We start from the raw sequence: 24,886 nt of genomic DNA on the forward strand, positions 1-24,886 counted from the left end.
CTGATTAGAAATCCAGAGAACTCTAACGCCTAAAAGCTGGCTGCTTAGAGTCCCACCCTCGCATCCTGGCACCGACCTTTTCCGAGTTGTTCTCGATGGTACCTTTGGGTGGATAGAGGGGCCCGCGCAAGGTCTTAAGGGATAATAATGGCCGCCTACAAGGTTCGAGTTTTGGGTCTCTAAGGCTGTCGGAGGGAAGGTTTGAAGGATTGGCGGCTCAGGATCTGGGACAAAAAGGCCAGAGAGTCGAACTCGGCGAGGTAAATGCTCCTGCTTTATTCTTGATTTGCTTTTTGCCATTCATGGCGGCTCCAAGAGGCTGGGAATCGGTGCCTCTCATTCAGATTCAGGCCCGGTTTAGGAAAGTGTCCTTTCTGTCACAGCACTTTCCTGTCTCACCTTAAGGGATGCGGCACCGTTCTACCACCTGCTTGCATCTTTTTCCTTGCTCATCTCAGGGCTCGCTGTCCGCAGCATCCTTCTCAGGACTCCACCTTAGGCCGCTCAGAGACAGGCGCTGAGCCCGAGTGGGGCTCCCCAGGCTTCCTTCCTTCCTTAATTAATTAATTACTTACTTATTTTTAAAAATTATCTTTATGTATTGGATAGAGACAGCCAAAACTCGAGAGGGAAGAGGGTAATAGGGAGAGGGAAGAGAGTGATAAGGAGAGGGACAGAGAGACACCTGCAGCACTGCTTCACCACTTACAAAGCTTACCACCTGCAGAAGAGGACCGGGGGCTCGAACACAGGTCCTTGAGCATTGTAATGTGTGCCCTCTACCAGGTGTGCCACCACCTGATCCCTAGGCTTTCTCTTCTTCCTCAGTCTCTTCCCCAGGTCTTTGCTATTAGAATGTCAGCGCCAAGAGGGCGATTTTTTATGTTTTATTTTCTGCTCTACCTCTACTGCTTAGGTTGGCGATTGACTTATATCAAAGGCACTTAAAGGATAATTGTTGAATGAGTAAATTCAGGTTCGTTCTTGTTTTTCTCGTACTCTTTGTAACTTATTTGCTGTTAATCCAGCTCTTAATTCCTTAATTGTTCTTCTTATAACTAGTTAGTTGAGTTCAGGGAACATGCCAGGACTCTGGTGGATTCCCTTGCTGCCCCTAAACATATTTGGCTCCCTGTTCTAGTCTGTTAAAGTTAGTTCATCAGTTTGCTTATAAGAAAAAAAAAATCTTTTTTGGGCTATGCACTTGTATTCAACAAGATAGACAAGTTTCTCCTGCATAGAATAAAGGCTGTAGGGGTTTATTTTAGACTGCCACTGAGAAGAGTTTATATCTCTCTACCTTTATGTTTAGATTTTTTTTTTTTTAATGTGAGAAGATGTCACCAACAGGCAGCTTTCCCTTCCACTTAATGGCATTTTTCAAAATGCAACTCAAGTTTCCTGTGTTCATATTATTGTTCAGTCTGGCAGTATCCTCTGTATAGCTATTAGAATTGGGTAGAATGTCTTGGATTCTGGTAGTCCTCCATTCCTTAACAGTTTTTTTTTTTTTATATTTATTTTATTTATTTATTCCCTTTTGTTGCCCTTGTTGTTTTATTGTTGTTGTCGTTGTTGGATAGGACAGAGAGAAATGGAGAGAGGAGGGGAAGACAGAGAGGGGGAGAGAAAGATAGACCTGCTTCACCGCCTGTGAAGCTACTCCCCTGCAGGTGGGGAGCCGGGGTTCGAACCGGGATCCTTATGCCGGTCCTTGTGCTTTGCGCCACCTGCGCTTAACCCACTGCGCTACAGCCCGACTCCCTCCTTAACAGTTTTTTGCTTCCTTCACTCGTTAGAATGAGGGAAATTATCCAAGCACTCAAAATTTGTGTATGTGTATAGTAGTAGGTAAGAGGGATTTGTTAAAAGTTGGGTTCCAGGGAATCTATGCTAAAATGTTTTTCACAAAGATCATCTCTAACCAGTGCTTCTCATTGATACTTTTGATGTGTGTATATTGTTATCATACAGATTTCAACTGCTGTCTGGTATTCTTTTTTTTAATATTTATTTATTCCCTTTTGTTGCCCTTGTTTTATTGTTGTAGTTATTATTGTTGTTATTGATGTCATCGTTGTTGGACAAGACAGAGAGAAATGGGAGAAGAGGGGACGACAGAGAGGGGGAGAGAAAGACAGACACCTGCAGACCTGCTTCACTGCTTGTGAAGCAACTCCCTTGTAGGTGGGGAGCCGGGACTTGAACTGGGATCCTTACACAGGTCCTTGCGCTTTGCGCCACCTGCGCTTAACCTGCTGCACTATAGACCGACTCCCTGGTAATTCTTTTCTACAAAACACAGCTCGTTAAAAAAAATAAAAATAAAAAACTCACTGACATGGATTACATGGGTATTAGCCATCTATGTCATCATTTCTGCTCTACTTGTCCATTGTCTAAAAGGAAGAGAGTTGGAAGAAATAATAATGAGGAATCCAATCAGTATGTGGAAACATGATGAATAATGTAATAGTTACATTTACGTAACTTTTCATGGTTACAGAGAGATTTCACAACTTTTTTCTCTTAGCTCTATGGATTAGATAAAGCAAAAATTATTTCCATTTCTCAGATCTAGATACCTAATGAAAAATTATTTGCTTCTAGTCATACAGATAGAAAATGCCTGAAGTCTGGATTCTAATTAAGGTTTCAGACTTAAAAGCTAGTGATGTTTTCTCCTAACACTCCCTTTACAGATGTCATCATGTTCTTGGAAGTGTCCCTTTGTGAGGTCTGTTCTTGCCTGGACGACACCTTTTGTGATCCTGGTGTTTAGGGGAGTGTGTATCTACCTGTGTTGATGTATGGATCTGTTTCTGATATGTTTTGGGGGTGATTGTAGAATCTTTTGAGACTAGATTAATGAATTGATGGACTGGTCTTGGCAAGAAGTAGCTAAATAAATTGTGGTCTTGAAGAGTAAGTTTACCTGGGATACAGCAAAGCTGAGTTTTCTTCCCTTTTATGTCCAATATTGAATCACTTGTCTTCTAGAGAAATCCCAGTCTGTCATGGAGGACACCAGTGAGGATCCTTCAATCCATCGATTGGAAGGCACTGATTTGGACTCTCAGGTTGGCGGTCTTATTTGTAAGACCAAAAGTGCATCTAGTGAACAACACGTTTTCAAGGCTCCTGCTCCCCGCCCTTCACTGCTGGGGCTGGACTTGCTGGCTTCCTTGAAACGGAGGGAGCGAGAGGAGAAGGATGATGGGGAAGATAAGAAGAAATCCAGAATCTCTTCTTACAAGGACTGGGAAGAGAGCAAAGATGACCAAAGGGATACTGAGGAAGAGGACAGTGACCAGGCTGGCCGAAGTAGTCGAAAAGACAGGTAGAGCCTTTAGGTTGAGTTGACCCAAGGGGAATGAAATATGGAGGCCATAAAATAACATTCTATATCTCTGTTAGCTATTTAGGGATTTGTGATTTTTATGATGATTCTATAGTATTGAGGGTGTACAGGAATTTATATTTTTTTCAGACTAGTGGGGAATATTCATAGGTGACTAGAGAGTAAATGGTGGAGGTTAGAATTGGTTTGAGTTATTGTAATATGTAAGCCTGCAGTACCAGAGGAATAACGTAAAAAAGGCTGGGTCTTTTTTTTTTTTTGTATATACAAAGGTTTTGGAGTATTGATTTTTTTTTCTTATGGAGGGACTTGCCTGTTGTCCACTCTGTTTTAGACAATATCGATCTGCTCGAGTAGAGACTCCATCCCATCCTGGTGGTGTGAGTGAAGAGTTTTGGGAACGCAGTCGGCAAAGAGAGCGTGAGCGGCGGGAACATGGTGTTTATGCCTCATCTAAAGAAGAGAAGGATCGGAAGAAGGAGAGATCCCGGGAACGAGATGGTGACCGCAAGAGAGACAGAGGTAAGCTGTTCAGTGTCGTTCTCGTTGGCTACTAAGCATTTGAATTAATATGTCAGCTTTTTTCTAAGTTTCCTTCTCCCCCCTGCCCCCATTATTTAGGAGCCTAATTTGTATAATGTCTGCCTGGTTGGTTTTGCCCAGTAGGATTTGGGGATAGCAGGCAGTGTAAGAAAATAACTGTTACTTGTAGCCTGGCTGCTTTCTTGAGTGTGCTCTTTATTTTATTATGAAAATTAGTTATAAGGGTGATAATAATATACATGAGGAATCAAAGTTGGCAGTAGCATTGGCAATAGAGAAAGGACAGTGCTATGGAACAAAGCTTGACCTAAAATTCAACTCTGGCTTTGCTCAGTATTGTTTAAGTTTTATAGCCCAGACATGTGCAATTATGAAACAACTATTCATTATAGACTTGTAACTATTCTTTTTTGAATTCTTGCAGGAAAATAACTGTTACTGTGAGTTTGAAACTTTCTAGCCAGTATCTATTTTTTCCCCTTGCAAACATGGGGATATGTGAGTTTCAGGAGCCCATGGATCGCATTAGAACAGTGCAGGTAGCACCTGTGAGTGAGTGGGAAGACTTGTCCTTTCTCTAGGGTGAAGATGGGTGGAAGTTTGGACAGGACATGTTTTCTAAGCTCTGTATTTCATTGTTGACAGATGAGCGGGATAGAAGCAGGCACAGCAGCAGATCAGAGCGAGATGGAGGATCAGAACGTAACAGCAGAAGAAGTGAACCTGAGAGTCCTCGACACCGACCCAAAGGTAGACTGAGACATTGTTTGTGGAGGTTTGTGAAGGGCCAAGTGTATAAGACTGCAGGTTCTTCACATTATTAGTGGGATTACAGTGGGTGGAGTCAGAATTCCTGATTCTACTATGAACTTCTTAGAACACTTATTATTATTTTATTATTATTATTTTTAACCAGAGCACTGCTCAGCTCTGGCTTATGGTGGTGTGGGGGATTGAACCTGGGACTTGGATGGAGCCTCAGGCATGGGAGTCTGTTTGCATAACCATTATGCTGTCTACCCTCACCCTTATTATTTTTTTAAAAATTATTTATTGGATAAAGACAGAGAGAAATTTAGAGGGAATGGAGGGTGATAGAGTGGGAGAGAGACAGAGAGAACCTACAACACTGCTTCACCACTTGCAAAGCTTTCCCCCTGCAGGTGAGGGCTGTGGGCTCGAACGTGGGTCATTGTGCATTGTAACGTGTTCCTTCAACCAGGCCCCTGAATACTTGTTTCTGAGCCAGGTAGGAAAGCTTGAACTTCTCTGTTAAGATTGTTATGCTGTTTTGAGCTGACCAGCATGTTTGCTGAATGGTTTGCTTTTGAAATGTCAGGAAAGGCTAGGAATCTGGGGGAACAGAAGGAAGATTACAGAGAAGTACTTACGTTTAAGAGGGGGAATGTTTATGGGGATAATTTGGATTTTCAAATATTATTATGGGGCAAGAAGATAGTTCAGTAAGTAGAGTGTACACTTTCCTTTGTATTGGGACCTGGGTCTGATTCTGGTAGTATATAGATGCACCATTGCCAGAATCAAGGGTAATTCCATGGTAGAGCAGTGCTTTGGCATCTCTTCCTTTTTCTCCTTAAAAAACAAAAAACAAAACAAACAAACAAACAAAAAACAAAAAACCCCCCACCAGAATAATATGTTACTATAGGGGGCCAGGCAGTGGTGCATGTGTTGGATTGCACATGTTACAATGTACAAAGACTTGGTTGGTTTCAAGCTCTCCAGTCCCCACCTGTGGGGGGAAGCTTCACAGGTGGTGAAGCAGTGTTACAGGTCTCTCTCACTTCCCCCTCTTCCCTCTCAACTTCTCTCTGTCTTTATCCAGTGAATTAAAAAAATTACTATAAACATGGATGAAAACTAGGCCATAAATTTCAGTCATCTTTAAAAGCTGTCAGTTCAAGGGCCAGAAGATAGCTTTTTCTTTACCATGTGCCAGGACCTGGGTTTGAGCCTCTTCCTCCTCTCCTTCACCTCTAACTCTTGGGAGCATTATGCATGCTATCTGGGGAGCTTTATGAATAGGAGGAGTGGTGCTGTTATGTTTCTCTCCTTTTTCTCTGTCCCCCTTTATCTCTTTCTGAAAATGTTTTTTTAACTTTATTTTTTATTGATTTATTTTTATTTGATAGGACAGATAGTTCAGAGAAAAGGGGGAAAGTGAGGGGAGACAGACACCTGCAGTCCTGCTTCACTGTTTGTGAAGCTTCTCCCTTACAGCTGGGGACCAGGGGCTTGAACCCGGGTCCTTGGGCATGGTAACATGTGCTTTCAACCTGCTGACCAGGACTGGTACATGATGGATGAGGGATATGATGAGTTCCACAACCCCCTGGCCTATTCCTCCAAGGACTAAAGTATCTTTATATGGTGCCTCACTACCCAGCCTCATCTCTGAAATTAAAACAAAAGTATACAGGGAGAGGTGGAACCATACAGGCATGAAGCCCTGGCAGGCAAAATAAAGCTGTTTTATCCATTACAAATAGGTGTAAAGTCTATAAATAGTATAAACAAGAAATTTGGGACATTAGCTTTTGGCTAATAGTTTCAGAGTTGTGTCTTGGTTAAATGACATGTTCCCTGTTGATGTATCTTTTGTGGTCCCAGATGCAGCTACCCCTTCAAGATCTACCTGGGAAGAAGAGGACAGTAGCTATGGTTCCTCAAGGCGTTCGCAGTGGGAATCACCCTCTCCAACACCTTCTTATCGGGATTCTGAGCGCAGCCATCGGCTGTCCAGTCGAGATCGAGACAGGTTATGTTCTGGGTGGAGCAGCCCATTTCTCTGGGTGGGAGGCAAAGGATGGATGTGATGAGAATGGGGATCCTGGTGGGGAGAGCAAATGGCAGCCATAGGAATGTGGCTCTGCTTGGTGACTGTGTAGTGATGTTGGTAATACTCTTTCTCAGGTCAGTGAGGAGTAAGTACTCAGACGATACTCCTCTGCCAACACCATCCTACAAATACAACGAGTGGGCCGATGATAGAAGACACTTGGGGTCCACCCCACGCCTGTCCAGGGGCCGAGGTAAAGCAGGGTAGGGAAGTAGGTTTGCTAATGTTGGTGAGACTGAGCAAAACTGTGCCTCTGGAGCTGTGTGGCTTTGTGTTTGCTGCTGGCCACTGTGGGATAAACTGAGGTCTTGTTGCATGGTCTCCTTCAGGAAGACGTGAGGATGGTGAAGAAGGAATTTCCTTTGATACTGAAGAGGAGCGGCAGCAGTGGGAGGATGACCAGAGGGTAAAAAATTTTTTACCTTTCAGGGTGCCCCACTCTGTAGGTGAGTGGGTGACGGGGGCCATGAATGACATACTGGCAGGATTGGGCAGTTAACACTGAACAGTCTTGGTGAAACTATTCTGAAGCGTTGAAATCTTAACAGACTCGGACTCCAAACTGAAATTTCTCACCTAACATGCAGTAGGCCAGGCCTAACCTTTCAGGTTATGTATTGGCGCCACCATGTGGTAAATCTAAGTGCCATTGTGATGGGTCACCATATAAAGATACTGTACGCAGGTCTCTAGACTAGGATGACCCTTCCACTACACCTGTGACTGCTTACCAAACATCTCCCTTTCTGACCAAGTCTTGTGTATACACTTCATCTCTTCCTTGCTCCCATTGTCTTGTTTCATGTGCTCCAGCAAGCTGACCGGGACTGGTACATGATGGATGAGGGATATGACGAGTTCCATAACCCCCTGGCCTATTCCTCTGAGGACTACGTGAGGAGGCGGGAGCAACATCTGCATAAACAGAAGCAGAAGCGCATTTCTGCCCAGCGGAGACAGATTAATGAGGTAAGATCACCAACAGTGGTTGCAGTAGATTCAGAGCTGGGCTTGAGAGGACATGGGGAAGCAGTAGTTCGTGTCTACAGGATGATAGCACAGGTATCTCTCTGTTGCTGAAGTCCTAGACATAGCTGTGTATCTGAAGTTAGAGGAGGCAGTGGGTATGGAACGCAGTGGGTATGGAACCTTTATAGTAACTTTAAAAAATACCTCAAGTCATAGCTTCTCTTTTGTAGTACTTCCTTCAGCAGTGCTGTTGACCGGAGCTGATTGACTTGACCTGGCAGTATGGTGCGCACTCTTTATGTCTCTGAGTTTGGCTCAGAACAGTGACCATTGTGTCCATATTAGAGATTCTAACTTAAACCACTGGAGGTGATTTGGGATCAGTAACTTTTCTGTCTATAGAGCTACAGGAGCTGATGTGCGGACTTAATTTACGACCTTTCAGCTGCAGTCTGAGTGTGGCTTCCATTGTGTCCTTTGGGGCCAGGCGGTGGCACACCTGGTTAAGCACTCATATCATCATTGTGTCCTTTCAGGATAACGAGCGCTGGGAGACCAACCGAATGCTCACTAGCGGGGTGGTCCATCGGCTAGAGGTAGACGAGGACTTTGAAGAGGACAGTGCAGCCAAAGTGCATCTGATGGTTCATAATCTGGTGCCTCCCTTTCTGGATGGGCGTATTGTTTTCACCAAGCAGGTGAGGTTCCTCTGTGACCAGAAAGTAGAAAGATCTGGAGTGACAGAGTAACAACAACCCCTTTGTTTACTAAGGCTGCTATGAAATGACTTTCTTGTTGAATTGAATGATCAATGGGGAATTTCTCTTTCTCCTCAACCTTCTGCAGCCAGAACCAGTGATTCCAGTCAAGGATGCCACTTCTGACCTGGCCATCATTGCTCGAAAAGGCAGTCAGACAGTGCGGAAGCACAGGGAACAAAAGGAACGCAAAAAGGTTGGTTTCTAATCACCTGGGCTGGGGAGTCTGCATAATTTTTTTAAAATAATTTTTAATTATTTTGTTATTAATAGTTTAAGAATTTTTTTTAAAAAAATTTAAAAAGATAGACACCTGCAGACCTGCTTCACTGCCTATGAAGTGACTTCCCTGCAGGTGGGGAGCCGGGGGCTTGAACCGGGATCCTTACGCCAGTCCTTGGGCTTTGCACCATGTGCGCTTAACCTGCTGCGCTACCGCCCGACACCCTGTTATAAGAATTTAAGATTACAATGTATGGTTCCATACTATACCCACCACCAAAGTTCTGTGTCCCCACCCTCCCACCTCCCAAAGATAATCATCAGTTCTCATAAGTTTGCTTGCTTCTGTGCCACTGTTATTATTTTTTTTGGGGGGGGTGGTTTGGCAAGTTCATGTGAATCAGATCTCTAGATTCCACATATGAGTGAAACCAGCTGGTAGTTGTCTTTCATCTCTTGACTTATTTCGCTAAGCATAATCACCTCCAGTTCCATCCATTTTGTCCCAAAGGACGTAATATCATTTTTTGTAATTGCAGAGTAGTATTCCATGGAATAAATAAGTAAATAATCACTATAAATACATCAAATGATAACAAGAGTATCTGCTTTCCCATTCCTAAGCATTACTTGATGTTCCTAGTTCTTATATCACATTGTCTAAGGAGAAAGACTGATTCAATTAGCTAAAAAGATGTTGATAACTACAGTCGTTAAAGTATACAGTGGCATACAGAAAGGTAGTTTTTTTTTTTTTTTTTTTTCACTTTCTTTTTTTTTTTTTTTTTTTAAATTTTTTTTATTTAAGAAAGGATTAATTAACAAAACCATAGGGTAGGAGGGGTACAACTCCACACAATTCCCACCGCCCAATCTCCATATCCCACCCCCTCCCCCGATAGCTTTCCCATTCTCTATCCCTCTGGGAGCATGGACCCAGGGTCATTGAGGGTTGCAGAAGGTAGAAGGTCTGGCTTCTGTAATTGCTTCCTCGCTGAACATGGGCATTGACTGGTCGGTCCATACTCCCAGTCTGCCTCTCTCTTTCCCTAGTAGGGTGTGTCTCTGGGGAAGCTGAGCTCCAGGACACATTGGTGGTGTCTTCAATCCAGGGAAGTCTGGCCGGCATCCTGATGACACCTGGAACCTGGTGACTGAAAAGAGAGTTAACATACAAAGCCAAACAAATTGTTGAGCAGTCATGGACCCAAAGCTTGGAAAAGTGGAGAGGAAGTATTAGGGAGGTACTCACTGCAAACTCTAGTATACTTCTGCTTTCTTACTTTGGTGCCATACTCCAAACTCAGTCAATTTCTGCTTTGCGTTTCTACTTCTTTTTTTTTTTTTTTTTACATGCATAACATTCCCCAGATTCCCATTTAGCAATACAACCCCCACTATTTCATTCATCATTTTTCATGGACCTGTATTCTCCCCACCCACCCACCCACCCCAGAGTCTTTTACTTTGGTGTAATACTCCAATTCCATTTTAGGTTCGACTTGTGTTTTCTTTTCTAATCTTGTTTTTCAACTTCGGCCTGAGAGTGAGATCATCCCATATTCATCCTTCTGTTTCTGACTTATTTCACTCAACATGATTTTTTCAAGGTCCATCCAAGATCGGCTGAAAACGGTGAAGTCACCATTTTTTACAGCTGAGTAGTATTCCATTGTGTATATATACCACAACTTGCTCAGCCACTCATCTGTTGTTGGACACCTGGGTTGCTTCCAGGTTTTGGCTATTACAAATTGTGCTGCCAAGAACATATGTGTACACAGATCTTTTTGGATGGATGTGTTGGGTTCCTTAGGATATATCCCCAGGAGGGGAATTGCAGGGTCATAGGGTAGGTCCATTTCTAGCCTTCTGACAGTTCTCCAGACTGTTCTCCACAGAGGTTGGACCAATTGACATTCCCACCAGCAGTGTAGGAGGGTTCCTTTGACCCCACATCCTCTCCAGCATTTGCTGCTGTTACCTTTTCTGATGTGTGACATTCTCACAGGAGTGAAGTGATATCTCATTGTTGTCTTGATTTGCATTTCTCTGACAATCAGAGACTTGGAGCATTTTTTCATGTGTTTCTCGGCCTTTTGGATCTCTTCTGTGGTGAATATTCTGTCCAATTCCTCCCCCCATTTTTGGATGGGGTTATTTGTTGTCTTGTTGTTGAGTCTGGTAAGCTCTTTATATATGTTGGTTATTAAACTCTTATCTGATGTATGGCATGTAAAGATCTTCTCCCATTCTGTGAGGGGTCTCTTGATTTGGGTAGTGGTTTCTTTTGCTGTGAAGAAGCTTTTTAATTTGATGTAGTCCCATAGGTTTATACTTGCCTTAGTCTTCCTTGTAATTGGATTCGTTTCATTGAAAATGTCTTTAAAATTTATGCGGAAAAAAGTTCTTCCAATATTTTCCTCTAAGTATCTGATAGTTTCTGGTCTAACATCCAAGTCCTTGATCCACTTGGAATTTACTTTTGTATTTGGTGAAATACAGTGATTCAGCTTCATTCTTCTGCATGTTTCAACCCATTGTTTCCAACACCATTTGTTGAAGAGACTCTGCTTTCCCCATGTAATAGTCTGAGCCCCTTTGTCAAAGATTAGATGTCCATAGGTGTGGGGCCTACAGAAAGGTAGTTTTAATATATATATGAATGTTTGAGGGATGGGGGGGTGGAGCACACATGTTAAATACTCAAGGACCTGGGTTCAACTTCAAGCCTGTGGGGTCCCCACCTGCAGAGGGAAAGCTTTGCAAACAGTAAGGCAATGTGCTGCAAGTCTGTCTCTCTTTCTCCTTCTCCTCTCTTCCTCTATACCTCCCCCTCCTCTCTCAATTTCTATGTTTCTATTCAATAAATAATAAACAAAGAAAATATTTTAAGAAAAGACTGGAATGTCTGGCTCTGTGCTGTCACTGTCATGTGGGAATTTACTGCCTATCAGATAAAGCCTCTGGTCACATGGGATTGATTTTTTTTTTTTTTTTTTTCATGATCACAGTTATGTCATGGGAGGAGTTGACTTAACTTTTTATGTCTTCTTCAGGCTCAACATAAGCACTGGGAACTAGCTGGAACCAAACTGGGAGATTTAATGGGTGTCAAAAAAGAGGAGGAGCCTGATAAAGGTCTGACAGACGATGGCAAAGTGGACTACAAGTAGGTCGTGTGCTAGCACTATGTCCCCTCTGACACTGAGTCCTCTGGGCACTCGCTCAGAATGGATAGAACTCATGGCTCATGCAAAGGAAAACAGTGTCATTTAATCTTTTGGTTGCTTCCTCTTGGTCTCTCTCTTCTCTCATCTTTTTTTTTTTTTTTTTTTTTTTGCCTCCAGGGTTATTGCTGGGGCTTGGTGCCTGCACCGTGAATCCACTGCTCCTGGAGGCTATTTTTTCCCTTTATTGCCCTTGTTGTTTTAGCCTTGTTGTGGTTATTATTATTGTTATTGATGTCATTGTTGGATAGGACAGAGAGAAATGGAGAAAGGAAGGGAGACAGAGTGGGAGAGAAAGATAGACACCTGCAGACCTGCTTCACCACCTGGGAAGCGACTCCCCTGCAGATGGGGAGAAGAGGCTTGAACCAGGATCCTTACGCTGGTCCTTGTGCTTTGTGCCATATGCGCTTAACCTGCTGCACTACTGCCCAACCCCAACTTTTTTTTTTTCTTAATTATTATCTTTATTGGATGGAGAAATCCAGAAATTGAGAGAGGAAGGGACTATAGAAAAGGAGAGAGACAGACACCTGTGGCACTGCTTCATCATTCACAAAGCTTTCCCCCTGCAGGTGGGGACCGGTGGCTCAAACCCTGGGTCCTTTTGCATTGTAATGTGTGCACTTAACCAAATGAGCCACCACTGGCCCCTTAAAAGCTAGAAAGTCTATTTTAGGTATATATATATATTTTTTTTTAACCAGAGCACTGCTCAGCTCTTCCTTAATGGTGATGGGGGAGATTGAACCTGGGACTTTGAAGCCTCAGGCATGAGAGTCTCTTTGCATAACAATTATGCTGTCTCCCCTGCCATCTTTAATTTTTTTCTAGATATCATTTTTACTAATGCCACTATCATTGGTGTTTCCTTTGTGTCAGGAGACAATATGTGCTCATAGATACTCTTGAGTTCTCACAGTGATTTCATGGGATGAGTGAAGTTTTTATTCCCACTTATTTTTTTTAATTAAAAATTTTTTTAATTTATACCCTTTTGTTGCTCTTGTTGCTTTATTGTTGTAATTATTATTGTTGTCGTCGTTGGATAGGACAGAGGGAAATGGAGAGAGGAGGGGAAGACAGAGAGGGAGAGAGAAAGATAGACACCTGCAGACCTGCTTCACCGCTTATGAAGTGACTCCCCTGAAGGTGGGGAGTCGGGCTTGAACCGGGATCCTTCCACCGGTTCTTGCGCTTTGCACAGTTTGTGGTTAAGTCACTGCACTACCGCCCAACTCCCCCCACTTATTTTTTTAAGTATAAGGAAATTAAAAAGGTGGGCTTTGACCTTTAGTTTATTATCAGGAAGAACTGTTTTTAACAGAGGTTCAAAATAGAGTTGTATCAGGTAGTGACGTCCTTGTTCATTGAGCTATTTAGCATAAATTTATTCTGTGAAAAATGTCTCAAATGATGAGGCAGCACAATTGATTAGCTCTTGTTAGTCTTTGGTAATTTAACTTCTGAAGTGTTAATTGTTAGCTGATAAGGATTGACTGAGAATTAGAAATAGGAAACTTGAAGGGGCCAGGTGGTGGCACACCTGGTTAAGTGCACACATTACAGTACGCAAGGACCCAGGTTCAAGCCCCTGGTCCCCACCTGCAAGGGGAAAGCTTCACAAGTGGTGAAGCAGGGCTGCAGGTGTCTCTCTCCTTCTCTATTTCCCCTCTCAATTTCTCTCTGTCTCTATCCAATAATAAATAAAGTACATTTTGTTTTTAAAAAAAATGAGGGTAGATGGTTATGGAAAGACTCTCTCATGCCTGAGGCTTCAAAGTTCCAGGTTCAATCCCCCACACCACCATAAGCCAGAGCTGAGTAGTGCTCTGGTTAAAATAAATAAATAAATAAATAAAAATAAATCAATTTAGGGGCCAGGTGGTGGCACACCTAGCTAAGCACACACATTGGACCCAGGTTCATGCCCCTAGTCCCCACCTGCAGGGGGAAAGCTTCACTAGTGGTGAAGCAGGGCTGCAGCTGTCTCTGTCTCTCTCCCTCTCTATCTCCCCTATCAATTTCTCTCTGTCTCTATGCAATAATAAATAAATAAAATGTTAAAAAATAAATCCACTTAAAGAAAATAGGAAATTTGATGGAATGTGGGATAGATCTAAAGGAGGAAAAGTCCGCCTGGAAGAGGAGTTCTGTGGACAACTATTGCATTGAACTGCAGTCTAATTATGGTATAGTCTCGGGGAAATTGCATAGTGTTTTTTGAGCCATAGGATGTATACTTAATCTCAGTGTTTTTAGTGTAAGTTGTAGGTAAATGGCAAGTGAGACTCACAAGCCTTTATAAATGACACCTTACAGTCTGCTGTCCAGTAAAGAGGAGGTCTAATTGGTCATGACTACAGCATGGCACCTCCTTTAAGGACTGAAATTACCCCAGGGCAATGTGAACTGGCAACAGCCTGTTGAATTTAGCTCTCTTCTGCTGGAACTCTTCTGAGCTGCATGTAACTCTGCTTGACTGGGTATGCTGTGGATGATGGATTATAGCACTTGCCTCCCTGAGGCCACAGGAGAGGAAAATCACCTCAGATTACTTGGATGTTCTAATGCCACAAAGATTTATGGTATCTTATTGAAGTAGCTCTTATTCTCTGGTGTAGGAAGGAGGGCAGTAACCCAATCAGGAAGGAAAATGTAGGAAATCATGCAGGGCACTCAGGCTACTGTGTGTTCTCAGGACAGAGCAGAAGTTTGCAGATCACATGAAGAAAAAGAGTGAAGCCAGCAGTGAATTTGCAAAAAAGAAGTCAATTCTGGAGCAGAGGCAGTATCTGCCCATATTTGCAGTGCAGCAGGAGCTACTCACTATCATCAGGTAATTCTGCCCCAGCTCTCGGGAATTCCAGTGTTGAATTGGGCATCCTCATGTCTTCTGTGATTACTCAGTAGCTCCTTTATCCTTTGGGCATTGCATTTGATAGATAAGGGAAAGAGGTTTTGTTTTTTTCCCCCCACCCTCCATCTGGGTGCCCTGGGCCATACTGTATTCAATAAATAAGATGGTGAACTCTGGGAGATAGCTCACCCAGTAGAGCACACACTTTATCATGCACAAGGACCTACATTCAAGCCTCCTGGCCACCGCATGTGAGCACCTACACAAGGGAAGCTTCACAAGTGGTAGAACAGTGCTATGGTATTCTTTCTTTCTGTGTTTCTCTCTCCCTCTGTCTGGAAAATAAAAGTGTCTTATGGGAGTGGTGGAATCACACAGTCCTGAAGCCCCAGTGAAACCCGCTGGCAAAAAGCAAAACAAAACAGTACAATGTCTTTTTCTGTTGTTTTAGTTTGCGTGTTGTGATCTCTCAGTCAGCTAGACAGTTCAGGTGATATCTCAATATGGAACTTTTCAGGGAAATCTTGCTAAATAAGCAGGCATATCTTTGGTAACTGGTACTTTTTGGTACTTTTGAGGGTAGGGACTGACCTCTCACTTGGGCTGATTCCCCTCCCCTCCCCCCCCCCCCCCGCCTTCTCTGCCTTCTCTCTCTTGTAGAGATAACAGCATTGTGATCGTAGTTGGGGAGACAGGGAGTGGAAAGACCACTCAGCTGACACAGTACTTGCATGAAGATGGCTACACGGACTATGGGATGATCGGTTGCACCCAGCCCCGACGTGTGGCTGCCATGTCAGTGGCCAAAAGAGTCAGTGAAGAGATGGGAGGAAGTCTTGGCGAGGAGGTGAGTGGGCATGAGGACTGAGCTGTGTGATTAGTAACCAGTAGCTTCTATCTATATGATCTGATTGGCAGGCCTGGACGCAGCACAGGCTCTCCCAGAGTAACTCATGAGCTATCTCTCTGACATACAGGTAGGCTATGCCATCCGCTTCGAAGACTGCACTTCAGAAAACACCTTGATCAAATATATGACTGATGGGATCCTGCTACGAGAGTCCCTCCGGGAAGCTGACCTGGACCACTACAGTGCCATCATCATGGACGAAGCGCACGAGCGCTCCCTCAACACCGATGTGCTCTTTGGACTGCTCCGAGAGGTGAGTGGTCCAGGGTCCAGCTGCTCAAAACCATGGGCTTAGCTGGTTGACTGCCAATAGTTAGTGACCAAAGAGCACCAGGCAGGCTGCTCTCTAGTCAGTGGAAGCTGAGAGATAGTCTCTGATGGCCAGTGCTTCTTTTTGAGGACTCTGCTTACCTCTGTTCTCACTCAGCTGAGTGACTGGTGGTTCTCTTGACTGAGACCCTGGGGTTCAGTCTGCAGGATTGGTAAGCAACTCGCATGCTGGTTCATCAGTTTTGGCTTCTGTTTAATTTGGGAGTGATACCGTGAGACTGGAAGGTAGAAGCTGAGGGTCTCTACCACTATGGGGAAGTCTCTGACTAACTTCTTCTATTAGGTGGTGGCTCGGCGCTCAGATCTAAAACTCATTGTCACATCAGCCACTATGGATGCAGAGAAATTTGCTTCCTTTTTTGGAAATGTTCCCATCTTCCACATCCCTGGTCGTACGTTTCCTGTTGACATCCTCTTCAGCAAGGTACTGAGGCCTCTGCTTTTTATCTACCCTGGACCTCTGATGAGAAATCAGTTGGAGGGCATGGGGTAGGGTTCTGAATTGGGGTAGATTTTGTGAGTACCTGAGGGCAGATTGTAGCTCCAGGACTGCTTTGGGGGAAGTTTTGTTTCTTTGGAAGGGAAATGTGGGGCCCAGAGAGGTAGTCAGGTCTATCTATAGGTAACATACCGTGACAGTCCTTGGGTTCTAGCCGCAGACCAGTGACAGGGCTGCTGGTGCCAGCAGGTGCCTTGACTTGGCTTCCCTTGAGACCTCCCTCTGACGGTACCTCTGGCTGATGTTGCAGACCCCACAGGAGGATTATGTGGAAGCTGCGGTGAAGCAGTCTTTGCAGGTGCACCTGTCAGGGGCCCCTGGGGACATCCTTATCTTCATGCCTGGCCAAGAGGATATTGAGGTGTGTGTGCTTTGGTCCATGACTGTGATGCATGGGTACATTCTTATCATTGAGTTTGGGGCTTTGGTGTCCAATAGTTCCTCTCTGCTCTCAGGTGACTTCAGACCAGATTGTGGAACATCTGGAAGAACTGGAGAATGCACCTGCTTTGGCAGTGCTGCCCATCTACTCCCAACTGCCTTCTGACCTTCAGGCCAAAATCTTCCAGAAGGTACCACAGTTAAGAGTCCATCCACTTTTGGATATGCTTAGACTTTTCCAGTAGAGGGAAAGGAAGAGAGAGTATTGCTTTTTCTGGCAGGGGTGGGGTGTGCTCTTCTTCCTGTTGAAGCTTTCCTACCTGAACACCTTCCCCCCATATGCCCTGCTTGCCTCTAGGCTCCTGATGGCGTTAGGAAGTGTATTGTGGCCACCAACATTGCTGAGACATCTCTGACTGTTGATGGCATCATGTTTGTTATTGACTCTGGTTATTGTAAATTAAAGGTAAGACAAGACATAGGTATTGGGGCCCTAGGTCTTCATCCAGTATTAACTCATTCTAAGGGGTGGCATGGCAGGCCTTAGGTCCTGGTTCCTTGAACAAGGGAAATGCATGAAAGTGCTGGTTTTGTTTTAAGAGACTTTTTTTTTTTTTAATATTTACTCCCTTTTGTTGCCCTTGTTGTTTTATTGTTGTGGCTATTATTGTTGTTATTGATGTCATTGTTGGATAGGACAGAGAGAAATGGAGAGAGGAGGGGAAGACAGAGGGGAAAGAGAAAGACAAGACACCTGCAGACCTGTTTCACCACCTGTGAAGTGACTCCCCTGCAGGTGGGGAGCCGGGGGCTTGAACCAGGATCCTTACACAGGTCCTTGCACTTTGTGCCAGGTGCGCTTAACCCACTGTGCTACCGCCTGACTCCCTTTAAGAGACTTTTAAGAGTCTGATTTTGCCATGTGTTTTCTTCATTTGATCCTGTGGTAACTTAATGAATTTGGTAGTTTAAATAACTCAGCAGAGATCACAGAGCTGGCATTTCTGGGTGAAAATTTCTTGGGGTTCCTGGCTGCAAAAGGATGACTGACTACACGGCTAAGATGCCTTGCGCTGCAATATGTAGCAGTGAGTTTGTCCAAGATTGCCTTCCTCTTGTCCCTCCATCTATCCTTCTTTAGCTCTTTGCTGCCCTGTTGTAGGTCTTCAACCCCAGGATTGGCATGGATGCTCTGCAGATCTACCCCATCAGCCAGGCCAATGCCAACCAGAGGTCGGGGAGAGCTGGCAGGACGGGCCCAGGTCAGTGTTTCAGGTAGGAGCCCTGTGCTAACCTGCTTTCCTGGGTGGTGCTGGGATAGCTGACTGTGATCCAGCAGAGGAACGCTGACCCTAGAGCTGATTCCTGAGATTGAGGCTGATGGTGGACTGCCACTTGTTGGTCCTCCTCTCCAGTGTATGCTACTGGGTGGGAGAATTCTGTGTCTGAGTGGCCTTGAGTCTTAGACTGAGTTGTGTGGGATCAACCTTTGGTGGAAGACCAGTAACTATAGTATGTCTCCCCTTAGAGTTAGTTCTAGATAAGTCACAGTATTGGTTTTCTTTGCCTCTCCAATTTCCTTGACTTGGTCAGGCAGCGTGGTGGTGAAACAGAACTACGTCTTCTCCCTGGCAGGCTGTACACCCAGAGTGCCTACAAGAATGAGCTCCTGACCACCACAGTGCCTGAAATACAGAGGACCAACCTGGCCAATGTTGTACTGCTGCTCAAGTCCCTCGGGGTCCAGGACCTGTTGCAGTTCCACTTCATGGACCCGCCCCCAGAAGACAACATGCTCAACTCCATGTATCAGCTTTGGATCCTTGGGGCCCTGGACAATACAGGTACTGTGGCCCTGGAGTTGAGCAGGACCTGGGGGCAGTGCAGGGTGGGGGCAGTTCTGGTGCCTGGGTCCTCTTTACTGCAGTCTCCTCTGGAATATCTGGATTTTTCTCCTTTCTCTAGGTGGCTTGACCTCAACAGGGCGGCTGATGGTGGAGTTCCCGCTGGACCCAGCCCTGTCTAAGATGCTAATTGTGTCCTGTGACATGGGCTGCAGCTCTGAGATTCTGCTCATTGTGTCCATGCTCTCAGTCCCAGCCATCTTCTACAGGCCTAAGGTGGGGAGCTGGTGTCAGATGTCAACATTCTGTCTTCCCAGAAACCTCAGGGGGAGTTAGGAGCTTGAAAGATTAGAACAGGGATAGTCTTTTTTTTTTTTTTTTTTGCATTATGATAATGGAATGGAAGGGCAGGAGTGAAAGTTTCCAAAAAAATTTTTTTTTTTTTTCGGTTTTCTGTTAAGTAAGTTGGGCTAGGTGGAAGGTAGGCCAATGGCTCTCAGGAATGTTTTGGAAATTTGCAAGAACATCTCCCCCCCCCCCCCACCCATAGCTTCTAGGGTAGTTGTGTTCCTTCTCACATTTTAGAAGTATTTCATTATGAATAGCTTCATCCTATATTGTTAGGGCATTGTAGTGATGTGTTTAAAGTTTGTCTGTAGGTGGTGATAGTGTTAGGACCTTTGGGCTCTTCTCTCTGGATCTGAGTTCTCCTGTGCTTAGAATAAAGGTCCTTTTGCCTTTTTTTTCAGGGCCGAGAGGAGGAGAGTGATCAAATCCGGGAGAAGTTTGCTGTCCCTGAGAGTGATCATTTGACCTACCTGAATGTCTACCTGCAATGGAAAAATAATAACTACTCTACCATCTGGTGTAATGATCACTTTATCCATGCCAAGGCCATGCGGAAGGTGGGGGCAGTGCCCAGATAAGCAAAGTAGGGCATTGGAGCAAAGGTATGCGGCAGGGAACGTGGATCTCATTCTTGCCCTGCTGTGTCCTGCTCTAGGTCAGGGAGGTACGGGCTCAGCTTAAGGACATCATGGTACAACAGCGGATGAGCCTGGCCTCATGTGGCACTGACTGGGACATCGTCAGGAAGTGCATCTGTGCTGCCTATTTCCATCAGGCTGCCAAACTCAAGGTGAGCCCCTGGGAGCCCAGTGCAACTGTGGCCCCTTCCAGCCTTAAACTTGTACCAGAGTTCTTCCTTGCTCATTGTATAGTGTGCATTTGGGCTTCTCTCCAAGGCATGTCTCAAAACAGGCTGAGTGATGGGGAAGCTGCCCTAATGCACAGACTATTCTTTATGTTATTCTCTACTGTGTTTCTTCCCTAGGGAATTGGGGAGTATGTGAACATCCGGACAGGGATGCCCTGCCACTTGCATCCCACGAGCTCCCTCTTTGGAATGGGCTACACCCCAGACTACATAGTGTATCACGAGTTGGTCATGACTACCAAGGTGAGTCTCTTCCAACATGGCTTACAGGATGTAGGCTCATCTGTCTGGACCAGGCCTTGGAAGTACTTTATTGGCTTCTGTTTGAGCTATTAGTCTGGACAGTTGCTAGTCATCCACATGCATTGCTTTGAGAGGAGTTTGAAGTTGGTTTTCAGTTGGGGATTGGGAGAAGCTAATTTGGAGTCAACTCTAGATTACAGAGACTTCACTGTGCCTGCGGGATTGTTATTTGCTACCAAAGTGAGCACCAGGGGGCATTTTCTTAAGTAGGAAGAAATTTGGGTGGGAAAAAGGATCATTAGTCCAGGATCTGTGATTTTTCCCTTACTTTTTTTTTTCAGCTTCAGAGAGCTGAGGGTAGAGCTCTTCCCACAGTTTTAATGCGGGGTGGGGGATGGATCAGTCCAACTCAGGCCGGGAGGGACAGCATAAAGCATTGCTTTTCTGTGACCACTGCTTGGTGGCCTGTCTGCCCGCAGGAGTACATGCAGTGTGTGACTGCTGTGGATGGAGAGTGGCTAGCAGAGCTGGGCCCCATGTTCTACAGTGTGAAACAGGCGGGGAAGTCTCGGCAGGTAAGGATTATGTACTACTGTCTGTGGAAGTTTTATCTGTAGGATCGATTTTTTTCCCTCACCTGGCACTGAAGACTTGTGATGATCTGACTCCCCTTCCTTCTTTCAAACATAGAAGCTGTGGTCTGGTAAGACTAGTCTGATTTCACTCTATCCACTTTAGTTACTTGGTCTGCTGAGCCTTAAAAAAAAATGTTGCCAAAAAAAAAAAAAGTACAAATACTTGTAAAAGTGGAAAAAATAGCATAAGGGGCCACTATGCATTCCTCATATAGCTTCATAATTAATGACATACTGTCCAGTCCTGCTTCATTCATTTCCACCTCTCTGCCACACATATCCCTTTTTTCTTTCAGATATTTTAAAGTGTATCTCAAATATTAGGTGATTTCATGCATAAATACTTGAGTGTTTCTAAAAGTACTTTTAGAAAAAAAGTAGACTCTATGCCATTACCATTCAAAAGAATTTTTATTTTTTAAGTTTTTATTTTTAAGTCTTATTTATCCATTTTTTTTGGATAGAGACAGAGAAACTGAAAGGGATGGGAGAGGTAGAGAGAAGGAGACATCTGCAGTACTGCTTCACCACTCATGAAGCTTCTCTCCTGTGGGTGGGCACGAGGGCTTGAACCTGGGGCCTTGCACACTGTAACATGCATGCTCTACTAGGTGCACCACTACATGGCCCAGCAGAATTAATTAATATTACCTAAGTCACTAGTCTTCATTCAGATTTCCCTTTTTATCCAAAGGTGATTTTTTTTATGATGTATTTGTCTGAATTGGTATCCAGACATTATAATTGATTATTCTACATTTTGAGTATTGTATTATAGGACAGATTGTATATATATATTTTAGTTTATTCTCTTTTGTTGCCCTTGTTTTTGTAGTTATTATTATTGTTGCTCTTGATGTCGTCGTCGTTGGATAGGACAGAGAGAAATGGAGATAGGAGGGGAAGACAGGGGGAGAGAAAGATAGACATCTGCAGACCTGTTTCACTGCCTGTGAAGTGACTTCCCTGGAGGTGGGGAGCTGGGGGCTTGAACCGGGATCCTTATGCTGGTCCTTATGTTTTGCGCCAGCTGTGCTTAACCCGCTGTGCTACCGTCCGACTCCCTGTATAGGGCAGATTCTGTCCCCACCCTTTTGTATGACATTGATTTATTGGTGGGAAACTTGTCACTTGTTCCATGTTCTGTATTTGACTGACTGCTTCCTGACAGTGTTGTTTAATCATGCCTGTATCCCTAGACTGGGGTCAGTTAGTAATTAATAAAAAGGCTTAGTTACATTTAGATTGAGGTCTTTGGAGCAAGGATATATAAATGCACGTGAACTTCTTTCTGACAGGAGGAGCCTGAAGTGTGTTAGTCTCATTTTTGATGGTGTCAAAAACGTTCTGTGGTTCTGATCCCTCTGTTATGTGTCTACTGCCTACCACTCTATCTCCTCACTGTCTTACCCATTGATGACTACCACTTAGATCCATTATTTAGGACTATAGGTGTTGTAGGCCTTCTGCTTGCCCCTTCAAAGCATAGCCTTCTCTTCACCAGGCCTGCACACATCTTCCTCATGTCTGTCCTTTCTAACCACACTGTAATGCCATTCCATACTGTACTGGCATAGTAGTGAACATCATTAAAAAAAGCACTGAATCGTGTGGAGCACTGAGGCTTGACAGGACTGGGGCTGTGCAGCATCTGTCTGGAGTCACTGGGGCAGGCAGGTCTTGGCTTTGGCATTAGGGTAGAGAACCAGGTGGTCCCATTTCTGGGAGTTGGTGCAGTCTGCTCAGCTCCTGGCTTGCAGCAGGGAAGTGGGTGAAGAGGCAAAGTCTCTTCACTCACCAGTTCCCAGTGGACTTCAGTTCTTCTCCTTTCCCTTCTCTAGGAGAACCGCCGGCGGGCCAAAGAGGAAGCCTCTGCTATGGAGGAGGAGATGGCACTGGCTGAGGAGCAGCTGCGAGCCCGGCGGCAAGAGCAGGAAAAGCGCAGCCCCCTTGGCAGTGTCAGGTGAGCTGCAGCCTTGGGCTTCTGACTGGCTGGGAAGGAGCCTGTCCCATGGAGGCTCAGGGTCAACCTAAAGGACTAGCCAGGCCCCCAACATTGTTGTGATTTAAGAGATGTTGAATTTGTAGAGGTGAACTGGTGACAGAAGTTGACTATGGTTGCAGGTAAAGACATGAGAGGGCTTCCATACTTCCTAGGGGTGGTGAGACTCTGTAGCTCCCAGTCACTGTCATATTGCCGTGAGGTGCTGGGGTGCACTGGAGGTCTTACAGCTTTCCTGATTAGTACTGAACCCACAGTGGAGACAGGAGAAAAGAGCTTTGAGGCTCTGTGTCTGTGCTAGTGCCTGGCCTTATGTCAGACTTTAGGTGGAAGGACAGTCCTCCATGAGACTCTTTCTCCCTTTAGAGAGCAGCTGCAATCTGTGAGATGCCCGGAGTCATTCTTGCTTCTGAGTAGCTTGTTACAAGTTTTCCATGGACTCTCATTTGATGACTTGCTGGTTGAATTGTAGAACTCAGGAAAGTACTATACTACATACTATATGTCAGAGAATAGTCTTAATAGCAAAAGGTGTAAATTGGAACCAGCCACAGGGAAGAATGTATCAGAGATCTGGGAGGGTCCCAAGTGTGAAGCTTCCTTTGTCCTCAGGGTGACCTGATTCTCCTGGCATGTTAATGTATGACAGTTGGCACAGAGCTCATTTGAGTTCTGACATCCAGAGTCTTATCAGGTTTAAGTACGTAGGCATGAGTGACTGAATCCATATCCACTGGCAGGGCCCAAAGGATAGCCCTCTTAGCACAGGGTTGGTCAGTGAGTCTCCATCCTGAGTCTTCTTGTGAGCATTAACTATCAGGTGTGCTTAGAGGGCCCACACACAGAGATGTTCTAATCTCTTAGGAAAGTCCAAGGGTTTAGAGATTACATCCTAGGGACTGGGGACAAACTCAAGCCAGATATTAATACACAGCTAGAGTGGTGGCTTGGTGAGATGGATGGAATGCTGTCTCCATAGCTTGTCTGGGGCGTATGAGAGGATTTATTTAAAAAGCTCTCTTACAGTATCCCTTATGGATTCAAGATGAGGTGGTATTTTATTGTGTTTTCTGTCACAGATTGGGGAGGGCAAGGGGAGTAGAAATGTGTTGGACTTGGGGGGGGGGGGGTTTAGCAACAAAGTTTGCCTGTGTTATCAGAAACAACAAAGCCCAAGCTCCCTGTCCTGCTGTGTGTCCTGACTGGAATGATGTCAAGCCCTCTTATCTATCTTCAGGTCTACAAAGATCTACACCCCGGGTCGGAAAGAACAGGGAGAACCCATGACCCCTCGCCGCACACCTGCCCGCTTTGGACTATGAGTTGAGGCTCATTCAGAGGATGGGAGCCAAGTATTTGAGTCTGGAGCCCTGTGGCTGGAGTACCCTGGGCCTGCCAACAAAACCTTTTTATCTGTGTACATCATGACCTGTGGAAGAAGCTCCTGCTGTATAGGCACTTGGAAGGAATGGGGCTATAGAGCAACAAGAGGTGGCTGGATCCATCATATCCTACAAAGAAACAAACAACTGTCCCTGGGACATTTGTTGTATAAATGACTTGGCTATGGCTCTTTTTTTTTTTTTTAATTCTTATGTAAAGCAGCAAGCTAGAACTAGAGGGAATTTTAATTTGGCTATACTTCAAGGTTTGGAAAAAAATTTATTATTTGTAAAATGTTACTGCATTTTTGATTGTTCCTTTCCCCCTCATTGCCCGGAGTCATACAGTAAAGAGTTGACATACACCCTTGCCTTTAGAGCCCCATCTGCACTGCCCCACTGAGCAGAAAGCTTCCTGCTATAGACAGGACCTGGCAAATAAGTTCTGGGGTCCCTAGAATGAGCCCCTCTCAGAGTCCAAGCACCTCATCTATTGCTATTTCTGACAGGTCTAAAGAACCCTGTCAGAACATGACTTTTCTCAGATAGATCCTCCTAGGACCTTAACTCATGCTTTCTGATCTCCAGCAGTGCCTTTTCCCTCTCTTTTAAACCATTTTATCTTAAATTTTCTTTTTTCT

The 24,886-nt window shown here is 44.7% G+C and overlaps 1 protein-coding gene across 1 annotated transcript; it reads left to right on the top strand.

Moving 5' to 3' along the window:
- The first annotated feature begins 74 nt into the window (after positions 1-74).
- Positions 75-24,542, top strand: DHX38 (DEAH-box helicase 38). Its single transcript, XM_060185221.1, has 27 exons — positions 75-260; positions 3,001-3,340; positions 3,696-3,883; positions 4,550-4,654; positions 6,536-6,683; positions 6,839-6,957; positions 7,094-7,170; positions 7,578-7,733; positions 8,270-8,431; positions 8,580-8,687; positions 11,773-11,885; positions 14,645-14,782; positions 15,464-15,650; positions 15,781-15,966; positions 16,327-16,467; positions 16,793-16,903; positions 16,998-17,114; positions 17,282-17,389; positions 18,086-18,198; positions 18,559-18,767; positions 18,889-19,043; positions 19,517-19,672; positions 19,771-19,905; positions 20,101-20,226; positions 20,706-20,801; positions 22,703-22,824; positions 24,101-24,542. The coding sequence occupies exons 2-27, from the start codon at positions 3,018-3,020 to the stop codon at positions 24,183-24,185; spliced, it is 3,684 nt and encodes a 1,227-aa protein (XP_060041204.1). The 5' UTR covers positions 75-260; positions 3,001-3,017; the 3' UTR covers positions 24,186-24,542.
- The last annotated feature ends 344 nt before the right edge of the window (positions 24,543-24,886 follow it).

This window comes from Erinaceus europaeus, chromosome 2 (genome assembly GCF_950295315.1).
Source record: "Erinaceus europaeus chromosome 2, mEriEur2.1, whole genome shotgun sequence".
Lineage (NCBI taxonomy): Eukaryota > Metazoa > Chordata > Mammalia > Eulipotyphla > Erinaceidae > Erinaceus > Erinaceus europaeus.